The sequence below is a fragment of the Lepidothrix coronata genome, unplaced genomic scaffold (assembly GCF_001604755.1).
Source record: "Lepidothrix coronata isolate B3197 unplaced genomic scaffold, Lepidothrix_coronata-1.0 Scaffold30, whole genome shotgun sequence".
NCBI lineage: Eukaryota > Metazoa > Chordata > Aves > Passeriformes > Pipridae > Lepidothrix > Lepidothrix coronata.
This window is the reverse complement of record NW_016690210.1, coordinates 1,269,314-1,287,183: the sequence shown is the minus strand read 5'-3', so window position 1 is coordinate 1,287,183 and position 17,870 is coordinate 1,269,314. Positions and strand designations below refer to the sequence as shown.

At 43.0% G+C, this 17,870-nt stretch overlaps 1 protein-coding gene across 1 annotated transcript in view; it reads left to right on the top strand.

Annotated features, from left to right (window-relative positions):
* Positions 1-458: 458 nt before the first annotated feature.
* Positions 459-17,870, top strand: part of DSCAM (DS cell adhesion molecule) — a 442,855-nt gene continuing 425,443 nt past the window's right edge. The window contains exon 1 of the mRNA XM_017810914.1: positions 459-534. Coding sequence (XP_017666403.1) covers positions 492-534 — 43 coding nt within the window. The 5' untranslated portion in view covers positions 459-491. The remainder of the gene's footprint in view (positions 535-17,870) is intronic.

Here is a 17,870-nt window from a genome sequence, read left to right as displayed (position 1 = left end):
AGCCGTGCGAGGAGGCGTGCGAGGAGCCGGCTCGCCGCGGCTCGGGGCCGGCCGCCGCCGGCGGGGATGCTCGTGTGGCCGCGCCGGAGGATTTTGTCACCTGTGGCCCTGCCCCCGCCGCCCTGCGGGCGCCTCCCCGAGCCAAGGACACACCTGGGCGCCGCGCACCCGCCTCCCGCCCCCGCCGCCGGCCGCCTCTTCCCCCGCCCGAGCGCCGGGCGAGTGTCGGCGGAGCCGCGGGGCTGCAGGCGGGGCTGAGCGCTCGCTGGGCGGACGAGCGGCCCCGCAGGCTCCGAGCAGCCACCAGCCGAGGGAGGAGGAGGAGGAGGAGGAGGTGGAGAAGGAGGAGGAGGTGGTGGTGGAGGAGGAGGAGGAGGAGGAGGCGGCGGCGGCGGCCGGACCCGGTGCGCGCTGCCTGGCAGCTCCGGCCCGGCCGTGGGCGCGGCGGGCGAGGGCGAGCCCGGAGCGGGGAGCGGGGGAGCGGCGGGGGCATGTGGATGTTGGCCGTCGCCTTGCTCCACAGCATCTCGCATGGTGAGCCCCCCGCCGCGGGCACCTTTTTCCCTTCTCCCTCATCCTTCCCCTCCTGCCGGCCGGGAAGGGGAGCGGGTCGCGGCGGTGCCTTTTGTGTTAAAAAAGCGTCGCGCTGGCGGTGTGAGATCGTTTAAACTCGCTCACCTCGCGAAGTGACAGCCCCGTCACCAGCCGCGTCCCTCGGCGTCTGCCTCCCTCGGAACACCGCGGTGCTCGGAGAGAGCAGGGAGAGAAGCGCTTTTTCTTCTCTTTTCTTTCTCATCTGGAAAAGTACAGAATTTCGCCAAGTGCCGTATAAATCCGTCAGAGTACACGGGGATAATTTGAAGGGCTTTCATCCTAAGCGGTCGCATTGAGATATTGCTTCCTTTTACGTTTTTCTTTTTAAGTCGCCCTCTGCTTTCACCTTACAATTTTTTTCTATATATATTTAAGAAGTTATATTTTAAATTTATTCACTTTCATCATTTCACCGTAAAGGTACCTGCTTTGAAATTTTTTTTCCCTCACTCATTTATGTAAAAATATGCACGGATAAGCATTACATCATCTGGAAATGTTGAAGACTTTCAGTCAATTATAAAGTTAGGAAGACGATATTAGAGTGGGGATAGAATAAGGGTAAATCTGTTCTTTTTCTTCTTTTTTCTGTCCTTTTTTTTTTTTTTCTTCCCCCTTCTTCATTCTGCCAACTCTTTGATTGACAAACGTTTATTGCAGTTTCTGGGTGTTTTTAGTAGTGGATGGGGGGGTATTTTGGAACATTTAGATATATGTGATGGGAAACCGTGGCATATATGAAAATATGTTTAAATTGCTTAAGTTTTAGTAAGATGCACGTTAGCACTGCAGTTTTAAGGACAGAAAACAAATTATGCTGGGGTTCCAGCTATTCTATTGCACTGCCTCCTTCTTTTCAGACTTGAGAATGTAACGTTGCCTGTAATGCTTTACATCCTGACACATAAATCAGAAAGATTAAACACACGGTTCTCCAAATAGGCAAAGCAGGTAGAATAGAAAGAACGTTTCTTGTATTGACTGAATGAGAGAGGAGCACAGGGCAAAGTGTAAGATTTTCCTGGAAGATAGAAATAATTGAACCTCTGGCAGAGGGTGAGGAATGAATGCTGGATGAGGGTGCCTTCACATCTTCTTAAGGATACACTGGATGAGAAAACACATTGACAGGCATGGCTAGTCCAGTGTGAATAGCTGGGTAGGTCAGAAATTGGGAGGTGAATCTTAAGTGGGTATTTAGAGCGATCTTAAAACATTTTCGCGTCCTGCGTGCCACGGAATGCAAAAGGATTGAAAAACCCCAGACTATAAACTTCAAAATTTTGGAATTTCTTTTAGCAGTAAGACATCTGCAACAAGTTCTAACATTAAGAAATTATCCATCTATTTATTTATTTTTTTATTTATTTATGACAGTCAGCACTGTGCTTTTCTCTCTAACCTCTTCAGCCAGATACCTCGGAGGGAGAGATTTGCTGGTTGTAAGACAGAAAGAATCAGTCTGAAAGTGTATGCTCTGACCAGTGCTGTTCATTTAAAACTAGATTTGCATAGCAAAGGACCTCATTTCTTTCCATAAATCTTATACTTTTAAAAAAAAAAAAAGAAAAAACGTGTATTTTTTTCCTACTGTACTGATGCTATAAATTCATGTTCTAACCTAGTTAGTCCTCATTCCAGGGGTTTTTGAAGAACAGAGTAATTTTTGCTTTATGAGGTTGAAATACTATGAAAATCACTTTCATTTATTCCTTGATCTATGAAGTGAGTAGTAATTTCACTTTCACTTTCCATTGTTTTTGGATCACAGTCAAACCTGAATTTGTATCCCAAAAATACAACAGTGTAATGTGTACATGATGGATGCATCTGCATGGATTCTGTGCTGCCACATGGCAACATCTGTACATTTGTGACTCTGGGAGGACTAAAATTAAATGTTTTTGCGTATAGCAATATTCTGAGATGAAAGCATTGTAAAAACCTATCGTAGGTGGTTTAGTGATTATTTGCAACTTAAAAAGTGTGTTTTTGGCATCATACTTGATGTCAAAATGCATGTTTTTAGGGTCTTTTTAGAGGAATTTTTTTTGAAAACAGCACGTACCTTCATGTTCAGACTCAATAACATGGGTTTGTTTATTAGTAGCACTTATTAGGACCATTATATTAGAGTCAAGAGTCAGGGAATAATATTGTTAAAGGACTTCAGATAGTAATGCAATGTCATATCAGATATGTATCTCTTTGAAGGAAATGACTGCATATATAAATAGATATGTCATGTACACATTTATTTTCATTATTCTGTCTATAACTATGTCTGAACTCCACTGTGTGACAGGCACTATTCTTTTATGGCTTTATCTGGTGGGGGGGCAGTTTTCTGCTTGGCTTCTGCCATTGCCATTTCTGAACCCCTTATGGAACCAAGCTACATTTGCTTAAAACACAGGCACATGTATAAGTAGTTTTCAACTACGTGTTACATCTCATTCTAATTTAACTTTAAAATGTGTAAGATCAATCATGTTGGTCTTGGTTTTTATTTTATTTTTTTTTTTTCTTTTTTTGGGGGGAGGAATAGCTTGAAGAGCAATCCCATGCTATGGGTTTAACTGCAGTTGTGATCTTGGGCTAAATTTCTGTTGAAGATAATGGAAACCATCTGAATAACAGTAGCAAGGTTGGCCCCCATGTTTCCCTACGGTCTCTCAGCACAAATACATTTTGTCAAATTAGATATGAGCAGTGTCACTGGGTAGGCTTTATGTTTGTGAAATAGCTTCCTTCTGGGGACAATAAAATACTGACACGCTGTTACATCCAATTAGTACTTCAGAAGCGTGAAACAAAACCTCCCCGAATACCTGGCTAAAGTTTATATATTTTGTGGAGGCTCCAAGCTCTCATTGCTGAGAGTTCCTTAAAAATCTAGGTAACTATTACCCATAAATTCATTGCAGCCTTAGAGGGTGCGTGGGATGATATAGACATCAGTGGGAGCTCTGCAGCTGAATTCACTACCTTGAAAGCCTGAGTCATGCAGTTATAATCCTGAGCAATGCTTTTGAGCTACCTTCAGGGTTACTCTACCTGCACTACCTTCTGTGTTACTACACCTAAGTGTTCCAGGAGGGAGCATTTCAAATGAACAGCAGAAGTCTACTGGTCATAATTAGTGAGGGGGCATTTCACTAATTGCTGTGAAAGGAGGAGGGAGAAGGCAGGGGAGGCTGTGAGGGGAGAATGGCCTCCTTCAAAATCCTGGCTCTTCATTGTAATTACAGTGATCAAGCTAGTTCAGAATTAGGCTGCTGTTTTCAGAAACGAGTGTCTCTCAGCATCATTCAGTCCCTGCTGTAGGTATGCTGAACCCATCTGCAGGCTTCTCTCTGGCTGCATTTCTTATATGCCTGTTGTCCATGGATGCTCTGCTGAAATCAATTGAGCATCGGGAGGCACCCAGAACAGCACAGATGACACTAAAAATAAATTTCCATTAAAATGATTTCCTGTTTGAATCCTTTCCCTGCTGTATATCTATCAATATGGGTTTTAGCAGCATATTAGAAGGCTGAGAAGGATCACACTGCACTGAGAGCAGGGGCTGGGCTGGAGAACGAGTAGCAAAAGCTACGGTGGTGCTAATGATACTCTCCAAAGAAAATGGTGACTCTCAGTGTTGGGGATGAAACATTTGAGGAATAAAGCAAAGGGCTCTCTTTGTAGAAATGTACTGTGTTAGGTACATAGCTGATGTGGAATTGTGTAACCAAATTTAATTTAGAAACTTTATGTGCAGAAAGCATTCAGCTTGGTGTGTTTATGGATGGCAGTACAGCTGATGGTGTTTTTAATCTGGTGTTGCTTGAGCTATGAATAGCTATTAATTAATCACCAAATGCCAAATAGAGAAAAATTGTTATTGCTGGGCAGTCAGTGTGTTGGAAACATCTAGATCTGTTTCTAAAGGTGTGTTTCTCCTCTGCTCGGGGTGTACTAATCCAACCCCAGGTTTTGGGGGTGGCCGGTGGGGTTTCCTCCCCGCGGAGTGGGAAATGTGCTGTGCCTCCTGCCTGGTCACACACGACACTAGTGGGCAGCAAACCACACGAGTCACAACGATTCTGAAAAGCTGTGGGAGCACACAGAGCCCAGGGAGGCATTTTGTCCGTGTTTTTTTCTGTCAATGCTCACTAAACTTTTTAACTGGTGGATGCTGAGTCTTCTTTCCACAGCACCGAACATCAGACACTTGTGACAGTGAAGGTGTTTTTGGTAGTGTTTGAAGAGAAGTTGTTTTCCAGGAATGGCAAAAACAAACACATAAACCCTGTTAAATAGGGTTTTATTACAGCTTTTTTTTTTTTTTTATACAATCATGGAATTCTTTAGGTTGGAAAAGACCTTTCAGATCACAGAGTCCAAATGTCAACCCAGCACTGCCAAGTTCACCACTAAACTGTGTCCCCAAATACCACATCTGCAGGTCTTTTAAATACCTCTAGGGAAGGTGACTCCACTACTTCCCTGGGCAGCCTATTCCAAGGCTGGACAACCTTTTCCATGAAGAAATTTTTTCTAATATCCAATCTAGACCTCCCCTGGTGCAACTCGAGGCCATTTCCTCTCATCCTATCCCTTGTTACATTTTGGGAAGAGTCCGACCACCACTTTGCTGCAACCTCCTTTCAGGGAGTTGTAGAGAGTGAGAAGGTTCCCCCTGAGCCTCCTTTTCTCCAGGCTCCCTCATAAGACCTGTGCTCCAGGCCCTTCCCCAGCTCCATTTCCCTTCCCTGCACTCGCTCCAGCTCCTCAATGTCTTCCTTGTCACGGGGGGCTCAAAACTCAGCACAGGATTCAGGGTGTATTTCAGTGGCATCTCCGCGCTGCTGCTGCATCTGGAAGAGTTTAGAAGCTGGTTTTAATGTTGTCTGTTCTCTAGTAAACTGTTGTCATGTAATATACTGATAATTTGAATTATTTGGAAAAATCTCATGGGTTTTGATGAGTAGCTCATCCAGAAAGTTCCTCCAGCTCATGAGCCTCTGGTCATGGGAGCAGCTGGGCTCAGGTTGGGCCTTCAATTTTTGTTTTTGCCTGGATAAGTGTCTTAACAAACACACTGCTCTCTTAGGTGAGGGAGTTGTTTGGGATGGGTAAATAATCTCCTTTATTTAATAAATATTGAAGTGACAAAAAAAGCAGAAAGCAACAAAACTAAAGGTATTTCTGGGTAGTGGACTGAAGAGCAAAATAGACGGAGTTTTGTACTTTCCCCTTAAAGTTTACTCTGGTTAACAAAGTGTGTGTAGGATCAAGGCCTGTTTGAACATAGCACTCATTTAGCCTTTGATTTTATTTGCTGCCATATATCAATCTCTTGGTCTAGGAGTCTTACAGACTTGTATCTTCTACTTTAAAAGCTGAGAGAGGCAGAAAAAACATTGTTCACCCTAATTATTCTAACATACTTCTTTTTTTTTAATGTTACTCCTTTTGAGCCACTGATATTCTAAACATCCTACAAAAATCCATTTAAGCAACATAAGGCTGTAGATCAGAATACTTAATTATTTCAAGGTGAATGTGTAGGTGTCTGCAGTTAAATTACTTGTTTCACAATATAGTTTGAGATATTTCACAATCCTATTTAATCAGTGCTTTATATCCATTTAAACTGATATGAAATCAATGAAATTAGGATTTCAAATTATGTTATTCTTCACAAGAAACCCTATCTTCTCAGTGTTCACCTCCCTGTCCCTTGTAAGGATTTCATCAAACAATTAGTGTTTTCAAAACTAAAACATAATATGAGAGATATTTCACAATAAAAGCCTTTCACAGCCCAATATTTTAGAGCACTGAAGAGAATACCTTTAAGAACAAACCCCTGATTCCTCAGGCACTTGTTAGCACTGTGAGCTTTTCTTGTCATTGCTTGTCTTTTGATACTGCCATTCACAAAAAAAATCCTTATTTCCTCGTAAGTATTTTTTTTTCCCATCAGGGCATTGAATTACTCATCAGAAAAAGAGAAACTAGGGTACATAAATATATGCCTTTCATAGTGTTGTGGGCAATGTTGTGATATGTTCTGAGGAAAGAAAGAAAGGCAAATGGATGGACAGACAGGCTGACAGAGATTAGCAAGTCTTCCCAGCATCCCTATTTAAGCTATTTTTACTTAGAAGGCAGGGAGTAAGACTTAAGAGTGAGCCAGCAATCCTATTTATAGAAAGCCATTTTTATGTGCAAAGGCTTTGAGAAAGAGAGTCACCTCCATCCTGAACACCAGCCTCCCTGGAGCTTCCTCATAATTGAGGGAGAGATCAGCCCGGCGACCCGAGCTGCATCACTGATGCGCCTCTGCCGAAGCTTCCAGAAGGACAGAGCCTGCAGAAATGCAGGATATTGGGCCATGGGGCAGCCCAAGAGCACATCTGGAAATGGCATTCTGCTGCCCATTGAGGTGGTACATACCAAAGCACAGACAAGGATCACCTGAGGAATTTTTTGCCTGTATGCCCATGACACCCTGTGAGCCTGGGACCGACCTTCCTGCTCATGTAGCTCTTGTGTCAGGGACACAGTTCCTTCTGAGATTTTAATATATATATATATAAACATTTCTACATAGAAATGCACGTCCATGTAAATCTGGGATGCAGTTCTTTCTGAGGTTTTAAAATATATGTGTATTTCTACAGGCAAATGCAATGGTACTCTCAGGCACTCTTGGGATGGTCCTGTGGAGGTCTAAGTGTTGGACTTGGTGATCCTTGTGGGTCACTTCCAACACAGCATATTCTGTGATATATATATATGTGAATCTGTATAGCTTATAATTGCTTAAAAACTACTGTGTGTGGAGAATTTGGCACTTGCTTTGCTGTCTGACTGATGCTATTTTCTCCCAATTAATTACCCAGTAATCCCATGCAGAAGATTTGTGTCTTAACATTTATGTTTGCACTAGGCTAAAAATTATTCTCACTTACTTTCTGTCATCTTTTTTTTTTTTTTTTTTTTAGTAATTTTGGGGAGCCCTCCAGCATTTTAAGGATATCAGAAACACGATTATCGAGATGACCAGGGATATTTCAATAAACTAGAATATAATTACGTGGCACTGCAGCTACAAATAGTTGCCTATCTACATAATCTACTCATAGTGATTCTATAGATAAGATTGTAGGGTTGCTCTGCCTGTATAAATATCTGTTGGCGTGAAATCCTCTCATGTGGTTTTGCAAATTGAGTGGCTTATGCTGAGCCTGCACACTAAGGGTGTTTGTCTCTCAGATCTGCAGAGTGCCAGCCCTCAGTGGCTCCATTTTATAGGTGCCACAGAATTAAGGGGCTTGGTGGAAAGGTTTGTTTCCTGTTCTGTTCTGAAGAGGTGTCTCTGTGATAATAAGCTGTTGTTCAGTAGAGTTTTCCAGAGGTTCAGTTGTTAGTGCGGAGTTCAAATAACAAATGTCAGCCTTTGACGTGTGGTTCTTGGTTAAGCTGCCTCTTGTTTTAGCTGAGAAGAATTGCTGGGATGCTGAAATGTGCAGGCTTGGAGGAACCCATATGTTGTTGTTACAGCACGTACTGGACTCCACAAATCACATGGCAGGATCTGAGTGCACAAAATGCTGGTTGGTTGCTTTTTCCCAGACCGTGGAAAGGTGATGCATGAATTGTAAGCTCTGGCTATTCCTAAATTCTCTTCTGCAATTGCTGTTCTATCAGAAATCATGGTGTGTTGGGGTCTGTTTGTTTGTTTTTGCTTTATGGTATTACCTTCTGAAGTCTTTGGGGTTTTCTGGATGAGTATCATCAGGAATTTTGGCCCTGACTCAGGAAGATACTGTGAATGCATAAAGTCAGTCCCTGGATAATTAAGAGGTGGGCATGTGACATGCTGTTAGTCTGCTTGTGGCTTGAGCTAAGGACAGAGGAAGTCCTTGACAAAGTCCTTTTTGTTATGAAAAGCAGATTCTGGTGTCCCTGGCATGGGATCTTGGTGGAAAAAAATGTCATTCAAGCAAACCAGGCTTTAGGTAGACCTCAACTTAAACAGAAAAAACCTTCCTGTCCTTCACCATCCAGAAGGTCCTGCACACACTACACATCCTCCAGCTGAGTTTTTTCCTCCCATTAGGTGACTTTTCAGTGGGGCAGTTTAAAAGCCAGTTCACACATTATTTCTAGGCAGGTCAACCATATTTTGTGTTGAAACTGCAGTTGTGAAGCAAAAAGCGAAGCATTTGCTAAGTCATGATATGAAGGAAGCAATTTTGGAAACTGTCAGTAAAGTACAAGTTCTCTAGATATGTCTGTAGACATCCAATGTAGAGGGTTTTTTTCATAGTTAAGAGATTTTCAGATGTATAGAGTAGTATTTGCATTTTACTAGTTCATGCTTTTAGCTGTGTGTATTTAGGAAGCTTTTGTTTGTATCTTCCTGGTTTTATTGTGTGACCTGAAGGTTTCTCTTCCACAATGACAACCTTTTCCACAGCCCTGTTGTGCAGGGATTCTAGAAACCAGATTTTAAGCATTTCAAGGAAAAAGATGAAAAGAATGCAGAGCAAGATTCATCTACCTATGGGAACTGAGTGATGGGCAATGCTGACCATGTTTTTTGTGTCAAATGTGGCTGAGGTTTTTTGGTCTCAGATTTTTTTAAAAAAAAAAAATATATATATATATATATATATATATATATAAATGCAAAACAAATGCTTAGGGGAGAGGGAGGGATAGGAGTATGAACTGGATTTTTAGTGTGGAGGGTAAAGGGGTAAAAAGGGTGATCTTGAAACTACATGGGTACCCAGACAACATTGCAAGGTATAAGAAGAAGGAGGGCATGAATCCAAAGAGCATGAATCCCTGTGGGGCAGTAGGAGGGCAGTCTCTGAAGGCAAAGTTTGAGCTGGACAGTTTATGGTGAAGGACTCTCAGGTCTTGGCTCCAGCTTGCAGTGGGGAAGGCATACCTGAGCTTATTCCCCTGTGAGGTGGGGAACAAATCAGCACATGGCTTTGGGACTGCCCAGTGCTGGTGCCCATCACTGTGTTCTTGGCTGCTGGTCTGTGCCAGGGAGGAAGCTGGTGCTCTCCATGGATCCTGCTGAGCCTAAGGAGGGGGTGCTCAAACTCCCAACTGCCTTTGCCCTTCACTGCCTGCATTCTGATTTTTCTCCCATTTTTGTCTGCTCTTGCTGTTCCATCTCTGATATAGGCTTAGTTTGAGGCCTACCACCCCTCCTCTCCCTATTATTCTTAGTTATTTATAAGTATTTTGGTAGGAAAAGTATTTCTCCTGTCCCTAAAAGCTTTTCCCTGAGGCAAACAGATTTGGGGGGAGTGTGGAGCGGATTGAGGATGGAAAGCAATGCTACAAATGTCAGCGCTGCTGTAGGGTAGGATGCGCAAGTCCCTGGTTTGAGTGAAGGAGGAAGGAGCTGAGCTCCTTTATTGGGCAGGAGGGAGATAATTAATCCTCAGGAATAGAGGCTGAGCTGTCAGGCTTCCAGAGAGGCACTGGCAGTGGTGATTTGCTGTTCAGCTGTTGGGAGCTGGAACTGGCAGGTTTGGTGCAGCGGGGGCTGCTCAGCGCATGTGCCCGAACACCCAGCTCTGGATGTGTTCTCCTGAGGGCACTGCTGGCTGGAGGAGGATGTCTCCAATTCCCCACTGGAGAACAGCTCTACATTGTCTCTACATCAGATGGGAGAGCTGCTTGCTTAGCAAGTCCTGAGGAAGACTGAACAGTTAGGGTGGGAACACAGCCTGGAGTAGGGAATGTTTCTTTTGTTTTTTTTTGGGTTTTTTGTTTGTTTGTTTGTTTTTTCCTGGGAAAGACAGGTTTAGGTTTAGCTTTTCTGTCCTGGTCTAGAGCAAAAATCTTGTACAAATGCCTTCTCTTCTTCCCTGATTTTTGCCTTTATCTAGTGCACTCATGCTTGAGAAGGAGCAGGGTGACTACAGAGAGATGTGACTGTCCTGTTAAAGTGCTGCATGTGCTCAAGCTGTGTTTGTCCCACTAGTGACTGAGCTGGAGGCCTTTGGAATATCTTACCACTGGCACACATGAAGCCAATGCAAGGGAAAAGAAATGCCTGTTTGAAGACATTCTTGCTGTAGCAGTTCAGTGCATATTTATTAAGTTCAAAAGTTACTCCCTAGTGGACAAAAGCAATTACAGTATTGCTACCATGTCTCAAAATGGATTTCTATAGAAGAGCATAATGCTGATTTTTAGTAATGGCAAAAGGAGTTAATGAGGATTTTTACAAACATTTTGCTAAATAATGGTAGTCTGACTGCTACCTAATTTCAAGGATTTTTGAGAACTTTTGGTGTCAATAAATTGCGTTTCTCTCTTGTCTGTGTTCAAAGATAACAGCCTTGTTTGCCCACCATGTAATGCAGTTACTCTTCTTCCCCATCTTGTTTCTGCTGCTTTCAGTCCCTGGTGTGGGTAAACATTGGAATAATTGGTGTAGGGGTTAAGGTTGGCTGAGCATCTCAGCTCTGGCATTTCCTAAGGCAAGTGCATTTGGCCTCGTGCTCAGCAAATTTTATATAAAATAAGTAGCATGTATTAAATAGCTTCCAAGTGGAAAATGAAGGCATTATGACATGGCACAGTGCTGGTACTCTTACAAGTGGAAGATCTGTGGGAGCTTCACTCGTGATTGCAGCAGGGGATGCTGCCATTTGGCTCAGGACTGCTGCCCTCTCAGAGGGAAGGGAGAGAAGAGGGATTTAGGGATCACTTTGGGAAGCTGGTTGTTGTTCTCTTGTGTTCCAGCCTATATCTGAACATGGTGCAGTCTCAAGTAGTGTCACCAGCTCTGTCACTCCCCTCTCACTTTGCCATATTGCAGTTTTTGAGAGGTGATGCAAAATCTGCTGACTTTGCTTTTAAGTTGTTGCTTGGGAAGGAAGCAAGCAGGAATTTAAAGCTAGATGTTTTAAACAAGCAACACTTTTGAAAACCCATAAGTTTTTAAGTTTTAATGGAATTACTTTCACTTTTTAATGAAGTGGACTCCATGTATGCTGGTATATGATCTCTCTCCTTGAGGCAGGAATGCTGCAGTGTGGTAGTTCTACCTTTATGTCAGTGAGAAACAAATTTATTGCCTTTTATTTGGGGCTCTGGACACCCTGCTCTAGTGGAAGGTGTCCGTGGCAGAGGATTGGAACCTAGGTGGTCTTTAAAGTCCCTTCTAACCCAAACCATTTTATGATTCTGCTATTAGTTCATCCATCAGTCACTTACTAAAAGTGTGACAATGCTTTAAAGTGATATTCAGCTCTTTGTTGCTGGGATGTGTTCTGGAATCATCCCCTGCAATGGAGGGCTGCTGCTCTCTTGAGAGTTCCCAGACTCTGCACAGTGACTGCACGCAGGAGGGTGCCCAGTGTGGACAAATCCTGGGGTAAATTGGCCCTGTGCTGTAACTTGTTACCTTATTTTATCAATGTACAGTCATTCTGAGGAGCTGAAAGGATTATTAGTAATAGCTCTGTAAGAAGGATATAATCAATTTAAATTAGCTCACGGCTGAGCCTGTATGATCTGGTGTCTTTAAAATGTAGGTAAGCAGCTCATCATTTTGCTTCCTTACATAACATTGTAGGAAACTTTTTCCAAGTCCAGTCTTGTGGCACGCAGGGACATAGGTTAGTTGTGGACTTGGCAGTGCTGGGTTAGTGATTGCAGTCAATGATCTTGGAGGTCATTTCTGATCTAAATGATTCTGTGATCTTATCTATAAATGTTGCAGTTCATTACATTTAAATGTTTTTAATGTCCCGAAGAAATATCCATTTGAAGACCTAAACAGTTGTTAAGAGTAAGTCAATTACATTGTTTTGTGTAAAAATTCAGGTAAGAGACCCCTCCAAAGATCCTTTTTCCTCTTCAACTTCCTGCTTCTCCCTTTCCTCCTTTCCGTACAGTCTTCCAGGCTTCCTTCTGTCCATACATCTCTTCCTGCCCACTCTCCAGATACAAGTGACATTTTATTGCAAGGGGGATTTTTCTGGTCTCTCCAGATTTCTGCTTTACAGAAGTGGTATGATTTTAGCAGGGAAGCCAGACACTATTACAAAGCAAAGCTCCCTTAATATCTCCTGCTTTTCCATTCTCGCCCGCTCCGAGCCAAAAAACCCAGCTGATTCAGACTAATTATTTCAAATGCAGTGTGTAAAAGGACACTAATACTTTGCTGTATCCCTGAAGGTCATCTGACTGATCCATAGTTAAACATTCATGTGGGAGACTCTGGGGGGAAACAAGGAGGGATGATTGTAATGGGAACACAGCGGGCTGAAGTCTGTGCTCGTGCTCAGGTCCTCATAAGGCAAACCAGGGTAGTGGGGTGTTCCTGTGCTTGTACAACCTGAATCAACTCAGGTCTGCAGACCCAGCTGCAACAGCTCTCATGCTGGAGAACTGTGATCCAGGACACCTCCTTAAACTGCTTCTTCAGCACCACCGTCCTCAATCTCTGCTGTGTTTTATTAAGGAGAAAAAAAATTATCTGTGCATGATCTTGCGTCATTAAAATGTGCTGGGTGCCCAAGGTGTTTCTTCGTCTGCTCCTCTAGCAGCTTTTCCCCTCAAGTGATTATGCTAATTAGTGTTTGATCAGATGATTAAATTATAATTCGATTAATCCTACGTGCTAAGTGCTCTGAATGCATTTCCATCGCCTCAGTGCCTTGTGCTTAAGCATTCCTGTTTGCAGCTTGATAGGAGGCTCCTGCCTTTCCCTGTATCTAATGGATTTTCTGTATTAGAAACACTTTGGGATACAAAAGGAAAGGGCTTTTTGCTTTCCTACTCTACTGAACAGACCCAGAAATAGATAGGTTACCCCTAGATGATCTGAATGTTGCTAGGGATTAAAAATAAAGGTTCCAAGTCTTTCCCCCCCCCACCATTAATATATACAGACCTCACATCCCATTCATAACTTGCCACGACAAAAAATTGTGGTACAGCTAAATCCTCTATGTGATTCTATTCTGAGTGGTATGTTCCCCAAATAATTCTCCTTTTTTCAAAGCTAAAATGTGTTTTTGGTCCAGAGACTTCCTTCTTTGCTGAACAAATTGTTCTCTCTCTGTGTGCAAGAGAGGAAGAGAGAAGGTTGTTTCTCCTCCTGCTACCTGCTCTCCCTCCCCTTTTCATCCAGGTTTATTTTTGCATGTCATCTGGAGGAGATAATCTCCACAAGGGTGTAGAATGGAGAGAACACACTGAAATTATAAACTTGGTGCTGCTAAGAGATTAATGCTTAGCTGCAGCATTGCTTTCTTTGTCTTTGGGGTCCTGCATTTTTAGGTCATCTCATTTCATATGATTCAATTCTACATATTGGAGAAAAACAATAATAATAATAATAATACTTTTAAAGAAGAGATATTTTGGCTTTGAATATTAAATATGTACAGGTGTTAGCAAAATATAGTAACTGATTTCTCTATTTTTATGGAGGTAGACACCAGTGTCTTCCTCTGTCAGAGGCTGTTTGATAGTAATGAGTGGCCTGAGTTCAGAGACAGGGTGTTAAAATTAAATCCTTTGGTTTGTTTCCATTCTACAGGGCAAAAAACACTATAATGGAGCAACCTCCCTCCCTCTTCCCCTCTCTCCCTCTCATGAATTTATCTCAGGGGGGAGTGTGAGACAGATTGAACTCAGGGTTGCCAAGACCTGTCTTGGGGGATTTTGCTTTTTTGTACCCCAGGTGTGGGAAGGTAGAGCAAGGGAATAGGGATGTAAAGGATGTTTTCCTTTCCTTCTCCCTCCCTTTGTTTAGCTTAAAAGCTGTCAGAGATTCACAGACCTCCTCTAACATCTTATTTCACCCCTTTCAGACTGTCTAGGAAACAGTTTTACCTGTGAGGTGACTGGCATCCTACAATCTATTGCCAATTATAAAACGACATGGGGTAAATGAGTCCCTTTAATTATAGTCACAGAGGCCAAAAGCACCTCCATGCTATTAGTCTTTAAACTGCAGTTGCGTGACAATTATGGGATATTGAGATCTCATCAAGCTTATAGTTTAGGCAAATCTCTGCCTCGTCAACGAATTGAGCCTGATCCATGCCCTGTGAGCCTGGTTCTCACCACTGCCATGGATCACTCTGCTGTCATAGTTGTGTGGGGCAAAAGCCTCCACCAGGAAGGCAGTGAGGAGTAGCTGGAGGCAGTAATGCCTTCAGTTGCTCCAGATAAATAGGTCTGGAAGCAGGCTTGTGTCACCATCCTCATTTTAGAACTGAAAGAATTAGGCTAAGCTGAATTAAGGCTCTAATTCTAAATGAAAGTGCTAGCTTAGGATGCTGCTTAGCTTCATTCTTTTTAAAAGTTTAATTTCAGATTCATTTCCTGAGTATCCCCATGTGGACAGGTCCTCAGACTCTGCCTGGCCCTGGGTAAGCTACTTAAGCTTGTGACCTGAGGACATGGCTGCAAAATGAGCTAAAATGTGTGTGGGAAGTGCACTGGATATGCCATGTGAATTAATTGTGTGCCTCCTTTTTTTCTTTATGGCAAACATCCTCCACGTGGCTCTTTCACAGCAGACAGAGATCACCTGTGTAATGGTGATCTTGGAGTGGGGGAAGCATATCCAAGTGGGAAACTGGCAAAATGGCTGTGCAGGATGAGGTACTCCAAGTTATTCCCTTGAAGTCTTCAGCTCCTCTCCCTGCCTGTGTAACAGGAACACTTTCTCTGCCCACTAGACAAACGCTCTTTCGAGTGGCCATAAATATCCTCAGAGCCCTGAACTTCTAAATGCAGAGGAATTCACGTTGTGCAGCATGAAAACCCTTTTGAAAATGCCATCTCTGTGTTACTGCAACATCCTTGCTCTTTTCCTGGGAAGTACACATGCAGATAGTCCAGCAGCAGAGGTCAGTGCTGATTTGCATTGGAGAAGCAAATGTAAGTTAAGAAGGAAGGGACAACCTCTCTACCTCTACTGTGTACAAAAATACAACACTCTTCATTGCTGCTGGTGTCACAGGCTGAAGACACGTTTTCCTGTGATGTCTTCATATAAAAACTAGTAACTATTGATGGGATAACATTGTCCAGGTCCACAAGATGAGCTGTTGCTGTTTTAAGCGTATAACTCTTCCTGAATACATTTGAAGCAGAGCTCGGTGTATCTGGGCTGTAGTTAGTCTGAATTCTCACCTCCAGGTAGCTACAGACATCTAAAGAGAGATTCTGAAGAGGGTCTTTCTCGGGGGAGGGAGGAGGGAGACATGGATGACACACAGTTTTGACCTCAGTTAAAACCTCCTGAGTAACACACATACCCTTGATGAACTTCCTCTCCTTTTTAAAGTTGGCATTGAAGATTTTCAGGTTCTTTGTTGCAGCATATGCTGAAACAACCCTCAGTACCAGCAAATTTCTCAGACCACTGGTGTTCTGCCTGACACACATATTGCCCTTTCTGGGAACAGTCACGCTTCCTTGACCGGTTTTAATGGATGTAAACCTTTCTCTGCTTCTCTCCCTGACCTTCCCACTTTCTCAGTGTGTATGGGGTTGGCTTGTTTGTTTGATTCCAGCTGTGTGTGCTGTTTTAAATTTGGCATCAGCTCAGTCACTTCAGACCAGGTTGTTCATAGTTGCTGGAGTTGTGGTTGGGGTTGCACACGGATGCAGCTGATAGTGGGGAGAGGAGAAAGAACAGGTCAGCAAGCTGGGGCAGCCCCTTCCCTCTCACGAGACCTAAAGTCATCACTCCAAGGTTATCCCGCTCTCCCACCTGCCTGTATCTGGTTTGCATCGTTGCTAAAAACTTCCCCCACCCCCAAATCACCCCTCATGTGTTGGACAGTGTTTCTAAGCAGTGGTAAGCTTAGAAAAATATTATCAGCTGCCTCCTTGTCTTGTTTTTGTATGGCTTGTGTCTGGTGGAGCTTCAGGCTGCCCCCAAATCCTTTGAGTAGTTTGGAAGAAGCACATGCAGTTAGTTCTGTCCAGTCTTACCCTCTGAAAACTCCCTGTACCTTGCAGGTGTCTCAGCTCTCTGCTGTTTGCAGTACCTATTTTCTGTACATCTCAGGAGAAAAAGAGGGACAGGAGGTTATTAGAATGAGAAAATGATCCTCTGGCACTAACCTGGATATTTTCTTTATTAAAAAAAATAAAAAAAAGCCCGCAGCTTCTCCTTGGAATTGGGTCCATGAGCAGCTGACTATGTTTGCCATGAATGACAATTAGCAATGCCTAGAAACAACAACTAAACAGAGCAGAAATAAGATCGTCTGGGGAGAGGGGAAAAAAAAAAACAACCCACCAAAAGCCACTGGATAACCCATATGTTATATTTTCAAAGTGGAATTAGTGAATTTAAAACTATTTAGCCACTTCATGCACTTAAACTCTGGGCCACCCATGTGTGGAAGATTTTTTTTGGCTGGAGGGCAGGAAAATTAAAATTTCTGTGTCTTTTGCCTTTTCCTCTTGCATTAACAGCCAGTGCAGTGCAAGCTCTCACCTCAGGAGGAAAGGCTCTTTCTTCCTTCTGTCCTCCCCTCTCCTGCCCAGGGCTGTCTCTGGTGCCATCTCACAGCACTTGGCAGTCCCAAAAAATTGGTTTGAAAGTGAGTAGAGTAGTTTGCCTGTGTTTTAACTTCTCTTTCTCCTGTTGTTCCCCTTCTGTCCTTCCCCAGTCACACCAGAAATGTAGATATTCAGGGATGATCCATCCTCAGAGATGACTAAAATGGAATAAGAAATTTTTCTTCAGCCCTGCCTGGAAGAAGCTTGGATTCACACACCTGGAGTGACTTCCTTTTATTCCCTCTTGGAAAAACTGATTTAATGAAAATAAATGTGCTTCTACAAAGTCAATATTTCTTTCAAGTTCTGCCTGTGCTTTCATCAGCTTGGGGTGTGCATGTGCGAGAATGGTTAGAAAGAATATTCAGAAAAATGCTTTCTGCCGAAGGAAGAGATCACAGAATAGATCAATGAAATTTCCACAGAAAAGAGAATTGAAGTGATTTAATTTGATCAACCAGAAATCCTGCATCTGGGACCAGTTATGTTTTACTGGTGTCTCTAGCAAATAAACTTCTTTGAGAAAAATATCACAGAAAAATAATTTTCTGAAACCTCGAAAACAAAGCCTGCCATGCAGTTTTCAAAATGAACATATGTGCTTTTATAAAACCATGAACGTGAATGGCTTTTGATGGTGGCAAACTCTGACAAATGGGAGGGTCCTAGAAAGGTGATGTTCAGTTAGTTGTGCCGTG